This window comes from Ranitomeya variabilis, chromosome 4 (assembly GCF_051348905.1).
Source record: "Ranitomeya variabilis isolate aRanVar5 chromosome 4, aRanVar5.hap1, whole genome shotgun sequence".
Taxonomy (NCBI): domain Eukaryota; kingdom Metazoa; phylum Chordata; class Amphibia; order Anura; family Dendrobatidae; genus Ranitomeya; species Ranitomeya variabilis.
Window position 1 is genome coordinate 631,114,482 of NC_135235.1, and position 26,916 is coordinate 631,141,397.

General features: G+C 43.4%; 2 protein-coding genes across 2 annotated transcripts in view; both read left to right on the forward strand.

Annotated features, from left to right (window-relative positions):
• LOC143767259 (uncharacterized) overlaps positions 1 to 26,916 on the forward strand; it is a 220,866-nt gene that overhangs the window by 124,487 nt on the left and 69,463 nt on the right. The gene's annotated exons all lie outside the window — the stretch shown is intronic.
• The window catches only part of LOC143767261 (uncharacterized), a 35,620-nt gene continuing 17,385 nt past the window's right edge, over positions 8,682 to 26,916 (forward strand). Inside the window, exons 1-5 of the mRNA XM_077255467.1 lie at positions 8,682 to 8,827; positions 8,957 to 9,136; positions 9,219 to 9,342; positions 9,422 to 9,519; positions 18,663 to 18,753. Coding sequence (XP_077111582.1) covers positions 8,750 to 8,827; positions 8,957 to 9,136; positions 9,219 to 9,342; positions 9,422 to 9,519; positions 18,663 to 18,753 — 571 coding nt within the window. The 5' untranslated portion in view covers positions 8,682 to 8,749. The remainder of the gene's footprint in view (positions 8,828 to 8,956; positions 9,137 to 9,218; positions 9,343 to 9,421; positions 9,520 to 18,662; positions 18,754 to 26,916) is intronic.

Below are 26,916 nucleotides of genomic sequence, written 5' to 3' on the forward strand. Positions count from 1 at the left end.
AAATAATTGCAGAGCGCAAATTATTCCGGCCTCAACTATTCAGTATTTAATTTGGACTGGTGACATTGGCAACACCTCAGAAAATGCCATCCTTCATCGTCTGTATTTCCTGAATGTCTGGTTTCTTTATACCTATCTGGGCATCAAGTACGCAACAAATCCAGTGGTCTTGTCATCTCACCTGTCTACGGGACTGGACAATATGTCTTTCTTCTTGTTTGACATCATACCAGAAAATATATGGGACATTTACCCTATTTTTAAAGAATTCTTTTGAATACGTAACTTGAAGCCCTTCCTGAGATCGTTGTTGCTATTCTTTTCCTGCCTTTCCGGACACTGTTGTCTCCTCATATTTATCTGGGTATCATGATTTAGCAGCTTTTATGACTAATGAGTGGACATGGGCGGGATGATGTGTGTCTCTTTTTTCCCCTCTATAACTAGACAATTATTTCTTAGGTACTGGATGCTTGTTCTTATCCTGGGACTATCCCACTTACTGTTTTTTTCTACCCCATGCTGGACACTGATTATTATTGACACCTATATGATTTTGAATTTTACTATAAGAATAATAATTGAATAAAGTAGTTTCATATATACCTCTTTTCCCATTTATCATATTTTGTGAGTAATATTCTCACTGCAATTTTTATTTTTCTCATTTTTTATTTTTTATCTCTTTTTTATTTTCTCATTTTTTTTTATTTTTATTTTTTTTAAATATTATTTTTCCGTTTTCTCAATTTTTTCTATTTCTTTCTTCTACTTATTTATTTGATTATTGTCCATGGTATATCTAACTACAACTGATTGACTACACAATACAGTATAGGTTCTTCTTCATATGTTCAGGGGTCTTGATTTGGTAACTTTGCAGTTTTATCACTTTTGGCCTGGGACAGCTCATAGAATCTCACGGTTTTCAGTATCATCTCTATGCTGATGACACACAGATCTACATCTCTGGACCAGATATCACCTCCCTACTAACCAGAATCCCTCAATGTCTATCAGCTATTTCATCCTTCTTCTCTGCTTGTTTTCCAAAACTTAACATGGACAAAACAGAATTCATCGTCTTTCCCCCATCTCACGTGACCCCCCCCCCCCAACGAACCTATCCATTACAGTAAACGGCTGCCCACTCTCCCCAGTCCTACAAAGCTCCCTGTCTCGGGGTAATCCTTGACAAACCGCATATCCAAGCCCTTTCCACTTCCTGCCACCTTCAACTCAAAAATATTTCACGGATCCGTACATTCCTATACCAAGAATCTGTAAAAACCCTAGTCCATGCCCTCATCATCTCCCGCCTCGACTACTGTAACCTCCTGCTCTGTGGTCTCCCTTCTAACACTCTCGCACCCCTCCAATCTATTCTAAACTCTGCTGCCCGACTAATCCACCTGTCCCCCGCTATTCCCCGGCCTCTCCCCTCTGTCAATCCCTTCACTGGCTCCCCATTACCCAGAGACTCCAGTACAAAAGCCTAACCATGACATACAAAGCCATCCACAACCTGTCTCCTCCATACATCTGTGACCTCATCTCCCAGTACTTTCCTGCACGCAACCTCCGATCCTCACAAGATCTCCTTCTCGACTCCCCTCTTATCTCCTCTTCCCACAATCGCATACAAGATTTCTCTCGCGCATCACCCCTACTCTGGAACTCTCTACCACAACATATCAGACTCTCACCTACCATCGAAACCTTCAAAAAGAACCTGAAGACCTACCTCTTCCGGCAAGCCTACAACATGCAGTAACCACCGATCGACCAAACCGCTGCATGACCAGCTCTACCTTTGCCTACTGTATTCTCACCCATCCCTTGTAGATTGTGAGCCCTCGTGGGCAGGGTCCTCTCTCCTCCTGTACCAGTTGTGACTTGTATTGTTCAAGATTATTGTACTTGTTTTTATTATGTATACCCCTCCTCACATGTAAAGCGCCATGGAATAAATGGCGCTATAATAATAAATAATAATAATTATCTGCTGGGCACACTGTGGACTTGTATATACACTCTGTGTCCATTTGGATACCTGCACATGAGGCCGGCCTCTCTTTTGCTTCCATGCCATGGGGATATTATCCTGGGGCTTTACTATTTCTCCCCCAGCCCATGCCCATTAGAATCTGTTCCGACTTGACTCTGCGTGTGCGCGCAACATGGCACATACTCTAATCTTATCTACATCCAGCCTTTACTAACACATGCGCGATGCTGCCCCCCATCCTCTCCCTGGATCCTTGGACATTGACGCATGCATGCTTTGTTCCTGCCCAGTGCTCATCATGGGAGCTTACCGCAAGACGTATCGGTTCTCATGTACGCTATAGGACACACCTCCATCAACTACCTTCGGACCGCAGCCCATGCACCATTGACTCATTCTACCTCTCCAGCCAATGGTGCCTCGCATCCTACACCGGTAAATGATTTGTGTGTAATTGACTTGTATATATTTCTGCACTGCTGCACATCTACACACTTCCCCTGACAAAGCTGCTTTTGAGCAGCGATACACGTGGGACCTTCCCACACCCCTGCTCTATGAGGACTGCAAATCTATGATTGACCTCTAACATGAGCTTTCTGTAAACTGGTCAGATAACTATATTCTTAAGGAACCTTATCCCTTGCTCCTGCATTTCCACTGTGTGTGGGTCAGCAATATTTGATGTTGAATTTTCTCTTCCATTCTGAGTCCTATATATTGAGGTCTCTTTGTTAAATGTGCACAGGCCACATTATGCAGCTGGTTTTACACCAGGCTGCTGGATTGTATGTCTCTCTGTCACCCTTTAGCCATACTGATTAATTTGCATTACGCAATACAGCACCTTATACATATGGCTAAGGGGGTACCTCTAACTTTTGGCTGATCAGAATTGTTGCTCTTTTGATGGTTTATTTTTCCTGTAGAGTAACCCTCACTATTCAGTGACACTGAATGGTCTATGCACTGAGGCATATTTACCCTTTGTATGCCTGGCTGACTGATCTATCTATCTATTCACCAGCGGAACTCCATCTATTCATTTGTTTAATGTCCTACATGGCTACTCTTTTTGCAGGGGTGTTATCTGATGTCTTGCAATATGACTTAGGATAAAAGCCAAATCAGCATCTCAATTTGCAGACACCGTGTTTCGGGCTATTGGCCCTCTTCAGTGCAAAGTATGAGAACTGATTTGTCTAGGTGAGAGGCCTGAGAGGGTTGATTGTAACTTGTAGGATCACTACTTCCAACAAATGGCGCTATAGAGTTCAAGTCCCCTTTTTCTCTTTAGAGGCAATTTGCATACATGTTGTTACATGTTTTTAAGTGGTTTTAACTCCATTTTTGTGTGTTTAAGAAGTGCAATAAAATTTATCATATTTTATGACTATCTTGTGTTGGGTGTGCACACCATCATTTGTTTGGTCTTTCCTCTCCTCCATTCACTATTTGTTTTCCAGACTAGGTGTTTCACCCCATCATTTACTTATAATTTATTGTTAATGAATGATAGTGCATCCTGACCTTTTTCATATCATATATCTAGTGTGCGGCTCTGCGGGTGGAGGTCTGTGGAGATTCCCCATTATGTTTCCCCTTGGACGTTATCCTCCTCAGTAATAATTATTTCCGGCACTCTCACTCTTTCCTCTCCTCCATTCACACACTAGATATATGACTGTTCTGTGCGCACAGGACCTGTGATGATGTCACAGTCATGTGATCAGTCCCATGGAGGGGAGGAGCCAGTCTCCATTTTGCTCCATGTGAGAGAAGACGTCTGCAGTGGTGACAGGTAATGAGGGAGCAGGGAGGGTGTGATGGGGGAACAGGACTAAACCCTAATGGGCTGAAGGTCGGGGTCTCTCTGACCCCTAGAATATACAGCGGAGCCTGAAAGGTCAGAAACTCTTTAGAAATTTCCATATTTCTGGCTTAATTTGACCTAAAACTTCATCAGATTCTCACACAAGTCCTAAATGTATAAATCCTACATGGAACGAGACGGAAAAATATAAAGACTGAAGATCGTCGCTTTACAGAATAATGGAAATGTTTGTTAATTCCCCTCATAAATATATACAATGGGTACGGAAAGTATTCATAGCCCTTTAAATGTTTCACTCTTTGTTTCATTGCAGCCATTTGGTAAATTTAAAAAAGTTCATTTTTTCACATTATTGTATACTCTTGCATCCCATCTTGAGTGAAAAAAAATGTAGAAATGTTTGCAATTTTATTAAAAAAGAAAAACTGAAATATCACATGGCCATAAGTACTCCGACCCTTTGCTCAGACACTCATATTTAAGTCACATGCTTGAGATGGTTCTACTCCTTCATTGGAGTCCAGCTAGGTTTAATTAAACTCATAGGACTTGAATTGGAAAGGCACACACCTGTCTATATAAGACCTCACAGCTCACAGTGCATGTCAGACCAAATGAGAATCATGAGGGCAAAGGAACTGGCCAAGGAGCTCAGAGAGAGAATTGTGTCAAGGCACAGATCTGGCCAAGGTTACAACAGAATTTCTGCAGTACTCAAGGCTCCTAAGAGCACAGTGGCCTCCATAGTCCTTAAATGGAAGAAGTTTGGGACCACCAGACGTCTTCCTAGACCTGGCCGTCCAGCCAAACTGAGCAATCGTGGGAGAAGAGCCTTGGTGGGAGAGGTAAAGAAGAGCCCCAAGATCACTGTGGCTGAGCTCCAGAGATGCAGTAGGGAGACGGGAGAAAGTTCCACAAAGACAACTATCACTGCAGCACTCCACCAGTTGGGTCTTTATGGCAGAGTGGCCCGACGGATGCCTCTCCTCAGTGCAAGACATATGAAAGCCCGCATAGAGTTTGCAAAGAAAAAAAAAACACAAAAGGACTCCAAGACTATGAGAAATAAGATTCTCTGGTCTGATAAGATGAAGATAGACCTTTTTGGTGATAATTCTAAGCAGTATGTGCTGAGAAAACCAGGCACTGCTCATCACCTGCCCAATACAATCCCAACAGTGAAACGTGGTGGTAGCATCATGCTATGGGGGTGTTTTTCAACTGCAGGGACAGGACGACTGGTTGCCATTGAAGGAAACATGAGTGCGGCTAAGTACAGTGATATCCTGGATGAAAACCTCTTCCAGAGTGGTCTGTACCTCAGACTTGGCCGAAGGTTCACCTTCCAACAAGACGATGACTCTAAGTACACAGCTAAAACAATAAAGGAGTGGCTTCAGAACAACTCTGTGAGCATTCATGACTGGCCCAGCCAGGGCCCTGACCTAAACCCAATTGAGCATCTCTGGAGAGACCTGAAAATGGCTGTCCACCAACGTTCACCATCCAACCTGTCGGAGCTGGAGACGATGTGGAAGTAAGAATGGCAGAGAATCCCCAAATCCAGGTGTAAAAAACTTGTTGCATCATTCCCAAGGAGATTCATGGCTGTACTAGCTCAAAATGGTGCTTCTACTTAATACTAAGCAAAGGGTCTGAATACTTATGACCATGTGATATTTCAGTTTTTCTTTTTTTTAAAAATGTTCAAAAATTTCTACATTTCTGTTTTTTTTTCAGTCAAGATGGAGTGCAGAATGTACATTAATGAGAAAAATTTACTTTTTTGAATTTACCTAATGGCTGCCATGAAGCAAAGAGTGAAAAATTTAAAGTGGTCTGAATACTTTCCGTACCCACTGTATCTCATTCTCTTATGAACCCCGATGCACCATCAAATCCATTATCATCAAATGGAAAGAACATGGTGTCACAGCCAAAAAAGAGGGCCACCCACCAAAATTCTCAGCTCGTGCAAGAGGGAATTCATTAGAGAGGCAACACAGAGACCAAAAGTAATCCTGAAGGAGCCAGGGTGGATTGATTTAAATCACGCCGATTTAAATCATGATTTAAATCACGATTTAAATCAAAAGATTTTTTTCTATTTAAATCGGATCGATTTAAATCATGATTTTAATCATGATTTAAATCACTGATTTAAATCAAAAGGTTTTTTTTAATATAAATCACGATTAAAATGAGAAGTGAGAGCAGTGCGCATGTGCGCCCATAGTTACACGGACGAAACTAGGGGCAACGATCTAACGCCAGGGTGAGGGGGGGACCCCAAAGTAAGTAAAAATCTTTTTTGTTTTACTATATGGCAATAGGTAGGTGTTTAAAAGCAGCATGTCTTAATTGTATAAACTATTAATAGCCTCCACATTTTGTTCATACTGCCCCTTTAATTCCACACTTCTAGCTTGGTTTCACTTTTGGTTTAGTTTCTTTTTCCATTCAGTTGACATGCCCAAACTTGTTGGATAGTCAGCATCCTACAGAAACCTCTGGAAGAGCATGGCATTGTGAATGTTACACATATACAGCCTTTATTCTACTGAGTTAAACAACTCAGCTTTATCTCATGATGGAAGAACCTTTGGATGGTAAAATATTTTCCTCAAAAAGCAGTTTATTGAAAAAAATCCGATTTAAATCAAAAAAATCCGATTTAAATCAAAAAAATCCGATTTTTTTGATTTTTAAAAAAAAAAACATTGATTTTTATCCACCCTGGAAGGAGCTGCAGAGTTCCCAAGCAGAGAATGGAGTTTCTGTCCCTACAACCACAATAAACTGTATATTTCATATAAATTACGTTTATTGAAGACTGGGCAGAAAAAATCCTTTTCCTTCACACCAAAATTGTAAGGCCTGTTTTGAGTTTGCCAAAAGACATGCGAGACACTCCTAAAATTTATGAAGGAAGGTGTTGTGGTCCGATGAGACCAAAATTGAACTTTTTGGCTACCAATGTAAACACTATTTCTGGCGCCAAACCATCACAGCTCATCACCCTAAGAACACTGTCCCCACAGTGAAATATGGTGGTGGTAGCTTCATGCTGTGGGGATGGCTTTCAGCAGAAGGGACAGGGAAAATGATGTATGATGATGTATGGTGCAAAATCCAAAGATATTCTTTATCAGAACCTGTTTAAGTCTGTTAGTAGTTTGAGACTAAAACGGAGGTTCACCTTCCAATACTACAATGACACAAAGCTTGCTGCTAAACAACACTGAGGTGGTTTAAGGGGAAATGTGTAAATGTTTTGGAGAGGCCTAGTCAAAGCCCAGACCTTAATCCAATTGAGAATCTGTGGTCAGACTAGAAGATGGCGGTTCACCAGAAGAAACCATCTAACTTGAAGGAGCTTTAGCACTTTTGCCTTGAGGAATGGGCAAAACTCCCAGTGGCAAGATGTGGAAAGCTCATAGTAATTTATTCAAAGCGACTTGCAGCTGTAATTGCGGCAAAAAGAGACTCTACAAACTACAGGCTTTAGGGGGTGAATAGTTTTGCACACTGACATTTTTAGTTTTTCCAACCTATTTATTGTTTGCTTCACAATAAAAAGAAAACCAAATGTTCACAGTTGTAGGCATGTTCTTTATATGAACTGATGCAAACCCTAAAAAAAACAGGAACATTCCAGGCTGTGTGATGTCAAAACACAAAAAATGCCAATAAATGTGAATGTTTTCTCAAGCCACTTTACACAGGAGTGCTAAGTATAGAACTTTCCTGCTTTTTTCACATTTTGTTTTTATAACATTTTGCACCCTTTGTAGGTCTGTTTTTTCTCTATTTTTTCATACATGTTAAGCACTGTACCATTTGTGTATTAATGCCTAAAATTTTAATGGCTTTTCTTTTTTGCCCTAAAAAACCTAAGTGTCTCCATAATGACTAATTGGTACTTTGTGCATGTGACCTGTGTGTGACCTGCGGGCTATGAATATATTATGTGTATGGCATAGAGATTTGTCACCTTTTTGGTGTGTGATGTCAGCTTTGAACGTGGTTGGTGTGTGGACTGGTTGGCATTGCATTCTGGCTTCAATCTGTAGCCTGAGTAAGAGGTGAGAGTTAGATTGAGCTGTAGAGTGGCAAGTATTCCTTATAGTCACCTGCATCTTATGTCACGGCGGACGTTAAGTGAAAGCCTGAAACAAAATCCTAAATAAATGAACTAGAATACAAAAACATGCATGCTACGTGTAGGTTTGTGTTCACACTGGCCACTAAAATGACAAAATCTAAGATAAAAAGTAACTGAGCAAATACCCTGCAGTAAATAAATAGCAATAGTGCATGAAAATAAAATAGGGTTCTTGGTGAACATAATTTTGATTTAAAAAAATGTGAAGGCCATCCCACCATGTCATAGTGACCCTATTCAAGAGGGTCCTAATCTCTAGTATTACCACCCTACCATATGTCAAATGATGTAAATGTAAATAATGGCCTTAATGGTTTTAATACTAGAGGTTAAGACCATCCTGAATTGGGTCATGGTGAACATAATTTTGATTAAAAAAAAGTAAAAGACATCCCACCACGTCACAGTGACCTTATTCAGGATGGTCCTAACCTCTAGGACAAGTGTAATTTTCATCCACTATTGCTATTGATTTATTTACTGCAGAGTATTTGCTCATTTTGTTTTTATCTTAGGTTTTGGTTTTTAAGTGAAGGTCTGAACTAAGGGGGAAGGACGGTGCACATGACTGGATGTAGTGATCATTTGAAGCAGATACCGGCTCCCTAGATTTCTTACATGGGATCTTTATGATTTTATATTTGTATCAGTTCATCTTCTCCCCATTCAGGTCCCTACAATATCGGATCCTCTCAGTGGAGATCTTCTATATAAGAGCATTCTCCTGAGTGACCCTACAAGGATGGATAGGGACAGAGAGAAGATGGCGGAGAGGATATTACACCTCACCCTAGAGATTCTCTTCCAGCTTACTGGAGAGGTGAGAGATTCTGATGATGTCACATGACATCATTCTTATCTATGGGAATAACAGATGGGCAGAACTGGAGAGGTGAGGACTCTGGAAATGTCTGTAGTGAGATTCATTAATGTGTCTCTCCATAACCAGGATTACACAGTCAAAAAGAAAACCTCTAGTGAGCGCTGTCAGGCTCCTGTGTCTGAGGGATGGGGAAGACCCCTGAGCCAAATCATGGGGCCTCCACCTCACCCCCTGATAAATGAGGACATCAATGACCAGAAGATCCTAGAACTCACCTACAAGATGATTGAGCTGCTGACTGGAGAGGTGACACTGCTGGGAATGCTGGGACATTATACAGTAAGGCTATGGAGGGATCGGGGGATGACGGTATCATTGTATGTGTCAGGTTCCTATAAGGTGTCAGGATGTTACCGTCTATTTCTCCATGGAGGAGTGGGAGTATTTAGAAGAACACAAAGATCTGTACAAGGACGTCATGATGGAGGTTCCCCTGCCCCTCACATCACCAGGTAATAGACAAGACTAAATACACACGGCCTATAATTATCTGTACATAAAGAATTCAGTCCCTGTATGTGTTCCTTCCAGTTCTATCCAGTGAGAGGACAACACCAGAGAGACATCCCCGTCCTCTTCTTCCACAGGACTGTAAGCAAGAAGATCCCGATGTTCCTCAGGATCATCAGGTAGATGGAGAGAAGGTGTCATGAGATCGTCCCTTTGACATGTACAATGCTGTGAAGGTCTTGTGTTCAGTCTTGTTTTATCCACCAATATTATACTTAAAGAGGTATTCGCATCTCCAAAATCCTATACCGATATGTAGTAGGTGTAGTAACAGTAGGTTTAGCAAATGCCTCCAATTAAAAATGTAGTATAGTTCTCCTGATTCGCTATATCGTTTACACCATGTGTAGGCATTGCAGTAGCTTTAGTATGCATAGTCATTAGAAACACCGGCTATTTCTCAACTGAAAATTATTTAGACACTTGACCCCAGCATGTAGTATGAAATGAAGTGATCAGTTTTCAGAATGTGAAGATTAAGCAATCTGAACGATTTTGCACAAGGTCATCATTAAAAGATTATGGAAGTTTTAAATGCAATGATGTCAAGAGTATGCTGAGAAGAGTGAGATAAAAGAAAAACACTAAGTAACATTAGATATTGTGGAAATAAGCAACTCATTGAAGATATCAAGGATATCTTAGAACAGGTGGTGCACAGTCACATAAATTGCATTTGTATGCAATAAATGTGTCCGGTTGCACTCATCATTCCTTAGCACAATTTGAGCTATAATAGCTAGTGATGAGAGAGGACTAAAATTCTTGGGAATTTGTTACTTGAGTCGAGTAAATCGTAATGCCCAGTTGCTCGATCCAAGTAACAAGTATAATGGAAGTCAGTGGGAAACTCGAGCATTTTTCCAATGGCCCCACGGATGCCTTTAAGGGGTCTAAAAATTTTCAGAGTATTATGCCGCTTTTACAGACTGACATTAAAACATACAAAACCAAACTTACAATGGATTTGACTAGAAAAAATGTTAAAAAACATTTATCCAGGATAGTGGCTGTATATAAGGCGAAATAAATAAGAGAAAAAAAATGCTTCTACGGCTATGTTCACACGCAGTGTTTTTTTGCGGCGCTTTTGTACATTTGCATTGCTTTTAATGGTTAAAAAAGCATTCAACAGGAATTGTAATTTTATCATTTTAATACCTTATCTGGCCATGTGGCGTGTGAGACATGATCAGATACATTGAAAGTCACAATTTTTTTTTAATTCAGGGCCATCAGGCTGCCATCACTATTTGTAGAGGGCCATCAGGCAGCCCTTTATATTGTTGGAAGGGCCAGCAGGTGTCTTGTGGACAATTAAGACCAAGATAGTACTTTTTGGTAAAGCACATCATTCTACTGTTTAGTGTAAATGTAATGATGCCTGCAAATGAAAGAACATAGTAGTTCTAGTCAAACATGGTGGAGTCTCAAAGGCATTTTGGGGTTGTTTTGCTGTCTATGGCCCTGGGTGGTTTGACTGTGTGCAAGGCATCATGAAAAGTGAAGATTCCCAAAGGATTTGGGGTTGCAATATAGTGCCCGGAGTTAGAAAGCTGGGTTTGTATCCTAGGTAATGGGTCCAGCAGGACAAGGACACCAAACATATTTCAAGAACCACCCAGAAATAGATTGGGAAAAAAAGCACTGGAGTGTTCGGAAATGGCAATTCCAGCTCCAGTAGCATAAAGTATACCACCACTACCTCTTAAATACAGATGCTACAGAGAAACTGTGAATGGATACATTAAATCAGTTAATTTTGCCTGCTTTTATGAATTTCTGATTATAGTTCGCCATAGAAAAAATGAATCGGTCAATGAGTGCATGGAGAAAAGAGACAGCAGCAAGGCTTAGAATTTATAAAGCAATAGTCCCTGACTAGATGCCTGTCATAAGCTACACCTACTGTAACACCTCACTGTAGATGAATTGCAGATGAGCGAGATATTCTTGTAGACTATAGAAGTGATGTGAATCTGCCCTGAAAAGATTTTTTCTTGTATGTGGCAGAAACAAAGTGTGAAGTAACACTGGCAGCTTTGATGAATTTCTGAGTACAGATTACCATAAAAAAGCATGTATCGGTCAATGACTGCATGGAAGAATGCAACAGCAAGGCTTAGAATTTATAAGGCAGTAATCTCTGATTAGATGCCTGTCATATGCTATCCCTACTGCCACACCCCACGGTAGACGAATTGCAGATAAGAGCGATATTATTATAACACAATAAAATCTATTTGAAATAGCCCTGAAAAAAGCTATTAGTTTAATGTGGCAGCATCAAGAATTGTTATTTCATCAACCCTGCTGGGGAATATAGTGGAGCTTTTCGCATCTACGCAGCCTGGTATGGAGGAGACCAGGATCTTCTGTACTTACTGTACAAAATCTCCTGTCCCGGCTGTGAAATCCTGTATGCAATGTGAGAACTCCCTATGTGACAACCACCTGACAGCCCACAACAAAGCACTGGATCATGTACTAATAGAACCCATCAGCTCTTTTGGTTTCAAAAATGTTTCCCTCAACTAAACGATGGATCCTTAGAAAAGCATTTTTCCCATTACTAAGGAGTGGGCATCATACACTGGTAAAGCATATGCACTAATTGCAAGGGATGCCAAAAATTAGAAGGAGGCACTGCAATACCCCTTTGAAGAGACGTAGTGGGGGGCCTTACCAAACAATTTTTCCCATTATTAATGAGCGGGTATTCTAGACTGATAATGCCCAGTCAATAAGTGCATGGGCTGGAAAACCTTTTAACCCAGGGGCATATACATATATATATATACACCATGTCCCAAATTATTATGCAAATGACATTTTTCTCTGATTTTCCTAAATGATCGGTGCAAATGGCAGTCAGTCTAATAAAAGTCATCACCCGTTACAGTATACATCGAATTTTATTGAAGAAACCTCCCAATGATAACAGTATAATCTCCAAAATGAATAAAAACTCAAAATGCACTGTTCCAAATTATTAGGCACAGTAGAATTTCTAAACATTTGATATGTTTTAAAGAACTGAAAATGCTCATTTGTAGAATTTGCAGCATTACGAGGTCACATTCACTAAACAAAAAAGCTATTTAACTCCAAAACACCCTAACAGGCCAAGTTACATGTTAACATAGGAACCCTTCTTTGATATCACCTTCACAATTCTTGCATCCATTGAACTTGTGAGTTTTTGGAGAGTTTCTCCTTGTATTTCTTTGCATGAAGTCAGAATAGCCTCTCAGAGCTACTGTTTTGATGTGAACTGCCTCCCACCCTCATAGATCTTTTGCTTGATGATACTCCAAAGGTTCTCTATAGGGTTGATGTCATGGGAAGATGGTGGCCACACCATGAGTTTATCTACTTTTATGCACATAGCAGCCAATGACTCAGAGGTTTTCTTTGCAGCATGAGATGGTGCATTGTCATGCATGACAATGATTTTGCTCCTGAAGGCACGTTTCTGCTTTTTATACCATGGAAGAAAGTTGTCAGTCAGAAACTCTATATACTTTGCAGAGGTCATTTTCACACCTTCAGGAACCTTAAAGGGCCCTACCAGCTGTTTCCCCATGATTCCCGGCCCAAAACATGACTCCTCCACCTCCTTGCTGACATCGCAGCCTTGTTGGGACATGGTGGCCATCCACCAACCATCCACTACTCCATCCATATGGACCATCCAGGGTTGCTCGATACTCATCAGTAAGCAAGACTGTTTGAAAATTAGTCTTCATGTATATCTGGGCCCACTGCAACCGTTTCTGCTTGTGAACATTGTTTACGTGGGGCTGAATATTAGGTTTATGCACCACATCAAGCCTTTGAAGGATCCTACACCTTGAGGTTCGAGGGACTCCTGAGGCACCAGCAGCTTCAAATAACTGTTTGCTGCTTTGCAATGGTATTTTGGCAGCTGCTCTCTTATTCCAATTAATTTGTCTGGCAGAAACCTTCCTCATTATGCCTTTATCTGCATGAACTCTGTCTGTGCTCTCTTTCAGTCACAAATCTCTTCACAGTATGATGATCACTCTTAAGTTTTGATGAAATATATAATGCTTTCTTACCTTGTCCAAGGCATTGCACTATTTAATGCTTTTCATCAGCAGAGAGATCCTGTCAGCATTTTCACTTGACAGGCGGATGCACATATCAGTTATGATACCCCCGGCGGGACTAAACACTCGCTCTGACAAAATGCTATTCACAGGGCAAACTAGGACCTCCAAGGTGTGGAGAGTCAGTTCATGCCACGTGTCTAGCCTGGATACCTGATGGTTGTAAGGCACACAGGAATCACAGAGGACTCTGGTATGGTCGGCAAAGTACTCCATCTTACAAAACTTTTCCCTCCTTGTCAGAGTAGCCCGAGCATCAGGCACTGGGAGCTGGGAGGGTCTTAAAAAACTGTCCCAGACCATTGATAGTGTTCCCCTGCCACTGCTGCATCTGGTGTGTGTCTCCCTCATCTCCACTCCTTGGTTGTCCAAGGAACTGTGAACTCTGCCGCCAGCGTTGTCAGATGGGAATTTTTTTAATAATTCTTCATCTAACACCTTCTAGTACTGCAAAAATTTATTAGACCTCTCCACCACGGGAAGGAGAGATGGAAAGTTCTTTTTGTAGCGTGGTTCTAGAAGGATGACCAACCTGTTATTAGTGTTGGCTAAAATGCATACAACGTAAGGGTCACGAGAAAGGCAGCGGAAAATAAACTCAGCCTTATGTGCCAGACTGCCAATAGTCAAAACTTCCCTGTCTGCACCAAGAGGATGACTGTCCATGTTCTCCTCATCCTCCTTCTCCTCCTCACCTGGGGTGAAGGTGGTGTGGGTAGTACGCTCTGTAGTGCAGGCAATCAGCTCATGCTTCTCCTCATTATCACCCAATCCACGTTGACAATTTGCTCCACCTGCAAAGGCTCCTCTTTAATTGTGAGCAGCAAGCGTTTCAGTAGACAGAGAAGCGGGATGGTGATGCTGATTATGGCATCATCGCTGCTCACCATCTTGGTTGAGTACTCAAAGTTTTGTAACACATCTGTGCCCACTCATCAGCTCTTATGTGCAGAGGATGACCTGAATACTGGTGTGCGTGGTGTAGCTGGTATTCAACTAGAGCCTTCTGCCGCTTACCAGTCTTTGCCAACATACTGTATGTAATATATCCTACAACAAACTGGAGTATAAACAACCCATCGGTATAACATAAGTAATAAATTTTATTATAAATAGAACAATACAAATAGGTACACACTACAAAAACAGGGTATACGCAGAGCTAATGTACATAGGACGTGCAACACTGAGAGTCACACCATGGGTATGTAAGGCTGGCAGAAAAACATATTAGCTTCAGATACATATCAGGAGTGATTTGGTATATAATATAAAGTTCATTGTGCTTGATAGAGCAGTGCTCGTGTATGGTATAACTGCTCATCTAACCAAAAAACTGAGCTAAAGACCCTCTACTCATGCCGGTCTTACCCATACATTGGTGCCAGTGTCCGTCCAACAGCCCCGACGCGCGTTTCGCACAGCAGTCGGTGAGCTGGAAGTTACAAACGCTACTGCAGCACTGTGAGGTCAGCGGCAGCTGTAGTCGACATGCGGAAATGGGCACACAAGCGGCATACATTCACAAGTAGCTCAGGCAGATCTGGGTAGGTTTTGAGAAACTGCAGAACCACTAAGTTGAGCATGTGGTACAGGCATGGTGTGGGTGCGAGGTTGCCAAGCTTCAGAGCCGGCACTAGGTTATGGTACTTGTCACGACCATGCCTGGTTGTAGGTTCAAGGGCGAGAGCCACAGATCAGTCTAGTCTGTAAGACCTTTCAGCAACTCCGCTGCAGCAGCAATTGTTGCAACTTGGCCGAGGCAGTGCTGCAGTGCTTCCAGCTTGCGAATGATGCTGACGTTTGTGAGATGGAGGGTGAGGAAGAGGAGGAAGAGATGCAGGAACTGCTGTAGGTGACGTGGGGCAACTCTGATTGAATCAGGACCCGCAATCCTTGGTGTCGGTGTCCGACTGTGTCCCGGCTTCTACAATGTTCACCCAGTGTGCCATCGGGGTAATGTAGCCACAATCGCTTGTCCAGATGTCTGTGGTTACGTGGACCTTCTCAGTCACAGTGTTGGTAAGGGCACGGCTGATGTTATAGGACAAATGCTTGTGTAAGGTGGGGATGGCACACTTGGAGAATTAGTGGCTGCTGGGACCAAGTATTGAGGGACGGCTGCTGCCATGAGGTTGCGGAAAGGTTTGGTCTCCACAAGGATAAACAGCAACATTTCCAGGGCAAGCAGCCTGGAAATGTGGCTGTTTAGTATTGTAACCTGTGGGTGGGTAGATGCATATTTATGCTTGTGTTCCAAGGACTAGGGACAACTGAACTCTGCACTGGGACAAGGACGCGGTTGCTGACGGTGGTTGCAAGTGTGCAGCAGGTGCAGGGCGGGAGGCATCTTCGCCAACATCTTGGAAAGTGGACTAGCGTGCATGTAGAACAGGGGAAGAGGCAATGATGTCACCAGCAGACACTGTTCCTGGACCCTGGCTTTTGGCCTTAAGTAGTCGGGTGATTTGCTTGCATGTGCCTGAGCATACTGGTGGTGGTCAGTCTGGTAGTTGTGCTTCCCTGACTGATGCTGGCATGGCAGATGTTGCAAATAGCTTTTTTTGGGTTAATTGGATTTTCTTTAAAAAAGCAAAAGACTCTGGAACACCTAAACCTTGGCATGGCAACTTCATCTGTATTGGTACTCTGGAGAACACTTCACTGCCTTGTGTCCCTGGCCACCCCGCTGCCTCTTCCTGCATTTTGTGGTGCTGTGGATCCCTCCTCCTGTCCTCGCTCTGTATGTCACCTTCCCAGGTTGGGTCAGTGACTTCATCATCCACTACTTTGTCTTCCACTTCGGCACCCTGGTACTCCTCTTTACTTGCTGACGTAACACCAGTTGTTGGCATTTGTGTCTCATCATAATCCACCTCTTACAACAGTAATTGCATTTTCCCACCAATGCCTTCTTGTGAGCGTGGCTGCTCAAATATTTGGTCATCACTACATGCGACCGCCTCATGTCCTGCTTGAAACTGGCAGGTTGAGAAGCCAGAAACTGTAAATAGAAATGTGAACAGCTCTTTAGAGTTTCCAAGTGTGAGATCACTTGTCTCCGGGCACTCTGCATGGTGGGAGGAAGGAGGATCAGGGTGAAGATTATGTGGTCCACAATCACTGCTACTGAGACTGGACCATGTGGAAGACAGGAAGGATGGTGCTGGATGACTGGAAGCATTATCGGCTATCCATCCAACAACCTTTTCACACTGGTCTGGCTTCAAGAGTGATGTTCCACGCCCCCTACAAAGTGGGACAGGTAGCTAGAACAACATGATGTGTGTGTTTATTGGACTACCGTGCCCATCACAGTTTCACCTTGTCCACATTCTCTGCCTCTGAGCTCCCCATCAGAATCACGTCCACGGGGAGTTCCTTACCACGTGTGTTGCCCATTTTAGATTATGAATGATATATCCCTGTTGAGAAAATATTGCAGACAGTATTACAATGCCAGCAAAATGTGCCCACTTCAGATGGACGTATAAGACTGCAGTATCAATATAGCAATGCTATTACTAACCAAACAATTTTGGGGTGTTTTGAGACCCAAATCCAGCATGATAAATGCCGTATAAAATTTCGCTGCTCAGAAAGATTGCAGTATTACAATACAAGCAAAATTTATCCAATTCACATAGATGTATAAGACTGCAGTATCAATATAGCAATGATATTAAGATCCAACCAAGTCTGGCTGTATGCTTTTGACGCACAACTGCCATAATAAAAATGGTGTATAATATTTTCCTGCTCAGAACAATTTGCAGGATTAAGAGCAAAAAGGAATATTATTAGCCCTGAGAAGGAGTTTTGGTATGAGTTGCAGGCTGCAGCATAAAGGACATGTAATTCACCCTATCCTGTCCTACACTATCCCTTCAGCACAATCTCTCCCTAAGTGCTGCTAACAGCAGTATTACTGTTGATTATAATTAGCCCAAACAAGGGCTGTTGTACTTAAAGGGAACCTGTTGCCAGGAATAATGCTGTTAACATGCAGATATGGGGTTAATCTGCAGGTTAACAGCGTTATGTTGCAGTCTGGTGCCTGCACACAGCCAAATGCAGTGGGAAGAAAATGATCTTTATTCTCCCTACCAGCATTCGGTATTCAGTCATGGAAGTGGGGGTGATACGGTTCAGTCATGGAGGTGGGAGCTCCATGGGTTCAGTCACCGTTTTGACTATACAGAGTGGCCACTGTAGCTGTGCCCCCGGCCCTAACTGACACTGGCTCTACATTGAGGCTCAGCTGCCAGTTAGGGATGGGAGCGCGGTTACAGCGGCCGCTCTGTATACTCAGAGCATTACTGAACTCGTGGCGCCCCCACCTCAATGACTGAACACCGAATGCTGGTGGATAGAATAAAGATTATTTTCTACCCACTGCATCATCTTTAGGGGACAGGATTTTTACAAATACTAGACCAGTTTGATTGGCATGAAGGATTCCAGTTGACTACAATCGAAGTCAAGAGCCTGTACACCCACATCACACAGGAAGCCAGTGTACAGGTAGTAAGGCATCGATTGCAAGACAAAATACCAAGGGTGAACTTCTGAACGTTATATGTACACTGTTTTGCATAACTCCTTTCAGTTTGCTGAATATTGGTATACCCAGGCAGCTGGTACTGCAATGGGTACGTCAGTGGACCCAACTTTGTAGATATATTTGTGGGGTAGTTTGAAACTTGACCATATGACCTTAGATTAAAAAAGCACAAAATAATGCGCCAATGGTGAGTGGCACCCATTTTTTTTCGTATACACTCTGAATTTTTGAAGATTGTATTGCTGCACATCACCACATCTGGCATTCTCTTCTAACCAGCATTGCGTACTGCAGTGGTATATACTTCCATCAAAGCAAGTCTGCAAGTCTCCTGATATTTTAAAATGTACTAAAGCTCATCATAGAAACTAGATGTCTGGATTTTCTCACAATTTTACTGTTATGGAGACTGCTGGTTAGAATTAGGACCCAACAGGTTGAATTTACACAGGAGACTTGTTGCTATCATGTCATTTTTGGTTTTTATGTTACTTTATGATTTCTGTTCCAAGTCATTCCGCACGACGTCTACATCTGTCTTTGACTTTAACAATTTTTGTTCTAGGGTAAAGATCTGACCCATATTAATACTACAGAGACATATGTGAGGGGTGATGAGCGGTATAAAGAGGAGATTCCTACAGATAACCGCACAGGTGAGTAGTGGCCTCAGTCTCATATTCTACTAAGTCAGTGGCTGTAGGATTTCTTTATGTATTGAATATTTTTAGTGTTTGTTATACAGAGCTTTTCCTGTGGATTTTACTCTTAAAGATTTAGTGTCAAAATGTGTTTTTTATTTGTAAACACTATTTTTTGCTATAATCGCGTCTCGGTTGCTGCAGAGTTTCATACTTGTGGATCGTGGACCCACTGCTCCACGGGCCAGGCTTACCCTGGAGGAGCATGGCTAAGGGGTTACCTGATTTTTGCTAGAGCTTCTGATGGTGGAGTTACACTTGAGCAACTGGTAGCCGCCAGATATCACACCATGGTCAGTCCCCGGTACTATGGCAGCTAACCCCAAGTGTCCGGATCACAGTCATGGACTCTTGAGTCCAAGACAGGATGGACACTGATGCTACTTCAAGTACCGAGGGAGCAGTTGCAGATTTAGGTACCACCTGAGAGGTTTCATTTACAGTTGGAGGGGTTTTAGGTTTAGGTACTTCCACAGTGGTTTTAGGTTCAGGTACCGCCAGAGCGGTTTCAGCTTTAGGTACCGCCTCAGCGGTTACAGGACAGATTCAGATTGGATGGGTTCAACAACAGGGTCAGGTTCTAACAGGACATATTCAGAAATGGGTTCACTAGGTGGCTTCATGGATCAGGTTCAGGCAAAACTGCAATAGGTTCAGGTTCAGACTAGAACCGGTTCAGGAATAGTTTCAGAGACCTGGCAGCAAACTAGCAAGTACAAACTCAAACTAAACACTAAAGAGGATGTTATATTGGCATCTCCGTACAGAGAAGGATTCCATAAATATTAGATGCCTCCCAGCTGTTGGCTTGGGACTAATCCAGAGTGCTTGCACTGCCTCTTTAAGAAGCGTGGAGTGCTCCGTGCTTCTCAAGGGTTCAGTGTGCGCAGTAAGCGTTGAACGAGAGACCTGCACGCCATGTGTAGACCCTGTAAGATTGTAGTAGCATCGTACGCAGTGAAGAGGCAGTGACCCACAAAGTCCCAATACAAAAAAGTCTTGTTAATGTGTTTTTTCACAGCATTAAAGTCCGTTTCACACAAATGCATATAACTTCAGTGTATATTATCAGTGATCAGTTTACACCAGTTTATAGCAATACATATCATATGGCTTTAGATTGCGGTCCCTAAACAGGCCAGACTTCCCTTGTCCAGTTTCCTTGGGCGACCGCACGCCATATTACAGACTCCATACGTCTCCATACACACAGCCTCATATGTTGCAGACACTACAGATGCCAGCCCCCCTTTGACTAGTTCTCGTGGGTGTCCTGCATCGCTGTATCACAGTCTCTTACAGTCTCTTTACTTACACAGTCATACACAGTCCAGGATATCCTCCAGATAGCAGCCGGGCACCATATCCACCTGTTTGCAATCACTACACATGCTAGTCCGCTTTCGGGTACAGGACATCCACCTCCGAGCACAGGACTTTCCACATCCGACTCCTTTGGGCACAGGACATCCATCTCCGGGCACAGGACTGTCCACATCCGAGACCAGTACCATGGACAACTCGCATCACTGTATACGCTGTATACTTAAACAGCGCTCTGCAGGCCTCTGCTGTTATGATTGAACTGGTGGTTAGGAGCACTAGAAATGACCAGATGAGCAAACTAGTAATACAGGACGAGCTCTGGGAAGTGGGAGCTCTGCTGACCGCAGCCCCTAATACTATCAAACAACAACTAGAAATAGCCGTGGAGCGTTCCTGACTCTGCCTAGACGCCTCTTCACAGCCTAAGAGCTAACTACCCCTAAAGACAGAAAATACAGCCTACCTTGCCTCAGAGAAATTCCCCAAAGAAATAGGCAGCTTCCACATATATTGACTGTGAGCTAAGATGGAAGTCACAAACACAGGAATGAAATAAGTTTCAGCATAGGAGGCCAGACTTAACTAAACAGACTGAGGATAGAAAAGGTATCTTTGCGGTCAGCATAAAAACTAACAAAAAAACACGCAGAGTGTGCAAAAGAAACCACCGCACCGACTCACGGCACGGTGGTGCCACTCTGCATCCCAGAGCTTCCAGCTAACAGGACAAAATCATGATAGCAAGCTGGACAAAAAAAACAGTGGTAACAAAAAAGCTAGCAGGGACTTAGCTTTTGCTGAAGTAGACAGGTCATCTGAAAGATCCAAGTGAACTGAACCAGTACTAGGACATTGACAGCTGGCATCAAGTAACGATCTGAGTGGAGTTAAATAGAGCAGCCAGCCAAGGCCTGAACGAGATCAGCTGGAGAAGGAATCTCAGAACCAGCAGCTCCACTCACAGCCACCAGAGGGAGTCCATGAACAGAATTCGCCGAAGTACCATTCACAACCACAGGAGGGAGCTCGAGAACAGAATTCACAACAGTACCCCCCCCCTTGAGGAGGGGTCACCGAACCCTCACCAGAGCCTCCAGGCCGCTCCGGATGAGCCAAATGAAAGGCACGAACAAGATCGGCAGCGTGAACATCAGAGGCAACCACCCAGGAATTATCCTCCTTACCATAACCTTTCCACTTGACTAGGTACTGAAGTTTCCATCTCGAAATACGAGAATCCAAAATCTTCTCCACCACATACTCCAACTCCCCCTCAACCAACACCGGGGCAGGAGGATCAACGGAGGGAACCATAGGAGCCACATATCTCCGCAACAACGACCTATGGAACATATTATGGATGGCGAAAGAAGCTGGAAGGTCCAAACGAAATGACACAGGAATAAGAATTTCAGAAATCTTATAAGGACCAATGAAACGCGGCTTAAACTTAGGAGACGAAACCTTCATAGGAACAAAACGAGACGACAACCAAACCAAATCCCCAACACAAAGTCGGGGACCAACACAGCGACGGCGGTTAGCGAAACGTTGAGCCTTCTCCTGGGACAATGTCAAATTGTCCACTACGTGAGTCCAAATTTGCTGCAACCTGTCCACCACAGAATCCACACCAGGACAGTCCGAAGGCTCAACCTGCCCTGAAGAAACCCAATCATCCTGATCAGCAGAAACAAAGCATCTCAGATATGTTTCCAAAGTCTGATTGGTTCGTTCGGTTTGGCCATTTGTCTGAGGATGAAAAGCTGAAGAAAAAGACAAATCAATGCCCATCTTAGCACAAAAGGACCGCCAAAATCTTGAAACAAACTGGGAACCTCTGTCCCACACAATGTTCTCCGGAATGCCATGTAAACGAACCACATGCTGGAAAAACAATGGAACCAAATCAGAGGAGGAAGGCAATTTAGGCAAAGGTACCAAATGGACCATCTTAGAGAAGCGATCACAAACCACCCAGATAACTGACATCCTCTGAGAGACAGGGAGATCTGAAATAAAATCCATGGAAATATGCGTCCAGGGCCTTTTCGGGACCGGCAAGGGCAAAAGCAACCCACTGGCATGAGAACAGCAGGGCTTAGCCTGAGCACAAGTCCCACAGGACTGCACAAAAGAATGCACATCTCGCGACAAGGAAGGCCACCAAAAGGATCTAGCCACCAAATCTCTGGTACCAAAGATTCCAGGATGACCAGCCAACACTGAACAATGAACCTCAGAGATAACTCTACTAGTCCATCTATCAGGGACAAACAGCTTCTCCGCTGGGCAACGGTCAGGTCTATCAGCCTGAAACTCCTGCAGCACCCGCCGCAAATCAGGGGAGATGGCAGACAAAATTACCCCCTCTTTGAGAATACCAGCCGGCTCAGGAACTCCCGGAGAATCAGGCACAAAACTCCTTGAAAGGGCATCAGCCTTCACATTCTTAGAACCCGGAAGGTACGAAACCACAAAATTGAAGCGGGAGAAAAACAGCGACCATCGAGCCTGTCTAGGATTCAACCACTTGGCAGACTCGAGATAAGTCAGATTCTTGTGATCCGTCAAGACCACCACGCGATGTTTGGCTCCTTCAAGCCAATGTCGCCACTCCTCAAACGCCCACTTCATAGCCAACAACTCTCGATTACCCACATCATAATTGCGCTCAGCAGGCGAAAACTTTCTAGAAAAGAAAGCACATGGTTTCATCACAGAGCCATCAGAACCTCTTTGAGACAAAACAGCTCCTGCTCCAATCTCAGAAGCATCCACCTCGACCTGAAACGGGAGCGAAACATCTGGCTGACACAACACAGGGGCAGAAGAAAAACGACGCTTCAGCTCCTGAAAAGCCTCAATGGCCGCAGAGGACCAATTGACCACATCAGCACCTTTCTTGGTTAAATCAGTCAATGGTTTAACAACACTAGAAAAATTAGCGATGAAGCGACGGTAAAAATTAGCAAAGCCCAGAAATTTCTGAAGGCTCTTCACAGAAGTAGGCTGAGTCCAATCATAAATGGCCTGAACTTTAACAGGGTCCATCTCGATAGTAGAAGGGGAAAAAATGAAGCCCAAAAATGAAACCTTCTGAACTCCAAAGAGACATTTAGACCCCTTCACAAACAAGGAATGAGCACGAAGGACCTGGAACACCATTCTGACCTGCTTCACATGAGACTCCCAATCGTCCGAAAAGACCAAAATATCATCCAAATATGCGATCATGAATCTATCCAGGTACTTTCGGAAGATGTCATGCATAAAGGACTGAAACACAGATGGAGCATTAGAAAGCCCGAATGGCATCACGAAGAACTCAAAATGGCCCTCGGGCGTATTAAATGCTGTTTTCCATTCGTCGCCCCGTTTAATACGCACAAGATTATACGCCCCTCGAAGATCTATCTTGGTGAACCAGCTAGCTCCCTTAATCCGAGCAAACAAATCAGACAGTAGCGGCAAAGGGTACTGAAATTTGACGGTGATTTTATTAAGAAGGCGGTAATCTATACAAGGTCTCAGAGAACCATCCTTCTTGGCCACAAAAAAGAACCCTGCTCCCAACGGTGACGACGACGGGCGAATATGCCCTTTCTCCAAGGACTCCTTTATATAACTCCGCATTGCAGCGTGTTCTGGCACAGATAAATTGAACAGTCGGCCCTTCGGAAACTTACTACCAGGAATCAAATTAATAGCACAATCGCAATCCCTATGAGGAGGTAGGGCACTGGATTTGGGCTCATCAAATACATCCCGGTAATCCGACAAGAACTCAGGGACTTCAGAAGGATGAGAAGACGAAATAGACAACAATGGGACATCTCCATGTACCCCTTGACAACCCCAACTGGATACAGACATTGATTTCCAATCCAATACTGGATTATGGACCTGTAGCAATGGCAAACCCAAAACGACCACATCATGCAGATTATGCAACACCAAAAAGCGAATATCCTCCTGATGTGCAGGAGCCATGCACATGGTCAATTGAGTCCAGTACTGAGGCTTATTCTTGGCCAAAGGTGTAGCATCAATTCCTCTCAAGGGAATAGGATACTGTAAAGGCTCCAAGAAAAAACCACAGCGCCTGGCAAACTCCAAGTCCATCAAATTCAGGGCAGCGCCCGAATCCACAAATGCCATAACAGAATAGGACGACAAAGAGCAAATCAGAGTAACGGACAAAAGAAATTTTGGCTGTACCGTACCAATGGTGGCAGACCTAGCGAACCGTTTAGTGCGCTTAGGACAATCAGAGATAGCATGAGTGGAGTCACCACAGTAAAAACACAGCCCATTCTGACGTCTGTATTCTTGCCGTTCAGCTCTAGTCAAAGTCCTATCACATTGCAAAGGCTCAGGCTTCTGCTCAGAAAACACCGCCAAATGGTGCACATTTTTGCGCTCACGTAAGCGTCGATCGATCTGAATGGCCAAGGACATAGACTCATTCAGACCAGCAGGCGTGGGGAATCCCACCATAACATCCTTAAGGGCTTCAGAAAGACCCTTTCTGAAAATTGCCGCAAGGGCACATTCATTCCACTGAGTCAGCACAGACCACTTTCTAAACTTCTGACAATATACCTCCGCTTCATCCCGACCCTGACACAAAGCCAGCAAAATTTTCTCTGCCTGATCCACTGAATCTGGTTCATCATAAAGCAATCCAAGCGCTAGAAAAAACGCATCTACATTACGCAATGCAGGATCTCCTGGCGCAAGGGAAAATGCCCAGTCTTGAGGGTCGCCACGCAGCAAGGAAATAATGATTTTTACTTGCTGAATAGGGTCACCAGAGGAGCGGGGTTTCAAAGCAAAAAACAGTCTACAATTATTTTTGAAATTCAGGAACTTAGATCTATCCCCAGAAAACAAATCAGGAATTGGAATTCTGGGTTCTAACATCAGGATCTGAACTACATAATCTTGAATGCCTTGTACCCTTGCAGTGAGTTGATCCACACAAGAGGACAGACCTTGAATGTCCATATCTACACCTGTGTCCTGAACCACCCAGAGATTTAGGGGAAAAGAGAAACAAAACACACTGCAAAGAAAAAAAAAATGGTCTCAGAACTTCTCTTATCCCTCTATTGAGATGCATTAACACTTTACTGGCCAGCTGTACTGTTATGATTGAACTGGTGGTTAGGAGCACTAGAAATGACCAGATGAGCAAACTAGTAATACAGGACGAGCTCTGGGAAGTGGGAGCTCTGCTGACCGCAGCCCCTAATACTATCAAACAACAACTAGAAATAGCCGTGGAGCGTTCCTGACTCTGCCTAGACGCCTCTTCACAGCCTAAGAGCTAACTACCCCTAAAGACAGAAAATACAGCCTACCTTGCCTCAGAGAAATTCCCCAAAGAAATAGGCAGCCCCCACATATATTGACTGTGAGCTAAGATGGAAGTCACAAACACAGGAATGAAATAGGTTTCAGCATAGGAGGCCAGACTTAACTAAACAGACTGAGGATAGAAAAGGTATCTTTGCGGTCAGCATAAAAACTAACAAAAAACCACGCAGAGTGTGCAAAAGAAACCACCGTACCGACTCACGGCGCGGTGGTGCCACTCTGCATCCCAGAGCTTCCAGCTAACAGGACAAAATCATGATAGCAAGCTGGACAAAAAAACAGTGGTAACAAAAAAGCTAGCAGGGACTTAGCTTTTGCTGAAGTAGACAGGTCATCTGAAAGATCCAAGAGGACTGAACCAGTACTAGGACATTGACAGCTGGCATCAAGTAACGATCTGAGTGGAGTTAAATAGAGCAGCCAGCCAAGGCCTGAACGAGATCAGCTGGAGAATGAATCTCAGAACCAGCAGCTCCACTCACAGCCACCAGAGGGAGTCCATGAACAGAACTCGCTGAAGTACCATTCACAACCACAGGAGGGAGCTCGAGAACAGAATTCACAATACTCTGCTCTGCACAGCAGCACACACCAGACTGACACTGACGTGCACCTCACACACCTGACACACCCATGCCCCTTACTGCAGGGTTTTTAAACACAAACCTGTGGCCTTCAGCCACATGGAAAACCCGGATTGGAAATCCGTGACTCCCATGCACACCTATGGACTTCATCCGTCTGCATGCACATTCTGGAGAGCACAAACAACGCCCCCTAGCTGTAACAGAGGCCACAGCCTCACAAACCTGTAAGAAGGATGTGTGGTGGTGAGTATGTCCACATCCATGCCGGGAGCATGGAGAGGGACCTTGCAGGGATGCCAACATTGGTGTTACACAGAGGAGATACTTCTGTATTCAAAGTCCTGTCCATCACAGGACATTGTGCTCAGTGGATGCCTTTAAATATACTTTTGAAGACGGTTAGTGTCAGAAACTTCTGATACAGAATGATATAGAAAAAAATAGATGACAGGGGCGCTGCTGATAATGAACATCCAAAGAATAAAAGATGCAGTCATTAAGCGATAAGACATTGTCTACACATTACGATACCGAAATGGCATCTTCATCAGGCTAAATACCAGTTCAGTATCAAAACGCGTAGCCTGAATCAATCAATAAAGGAACCTTAGAAAGGAATTCCAGTATTCAAATATTCATAAAAACTTTATTGTAGAAAATACACACGGACCATGTGTATGCCACCAGATTTTTACAGATTTCAAAGTAAACCCAAAATGTCATCAGCTAAGTACAGAAAATTTGCAGCCAGAACCATCAGAATAGGTATATAGAACAGATAGAATAGCTAGATGTCCTGTTCATATACACTCACCGGCCACTT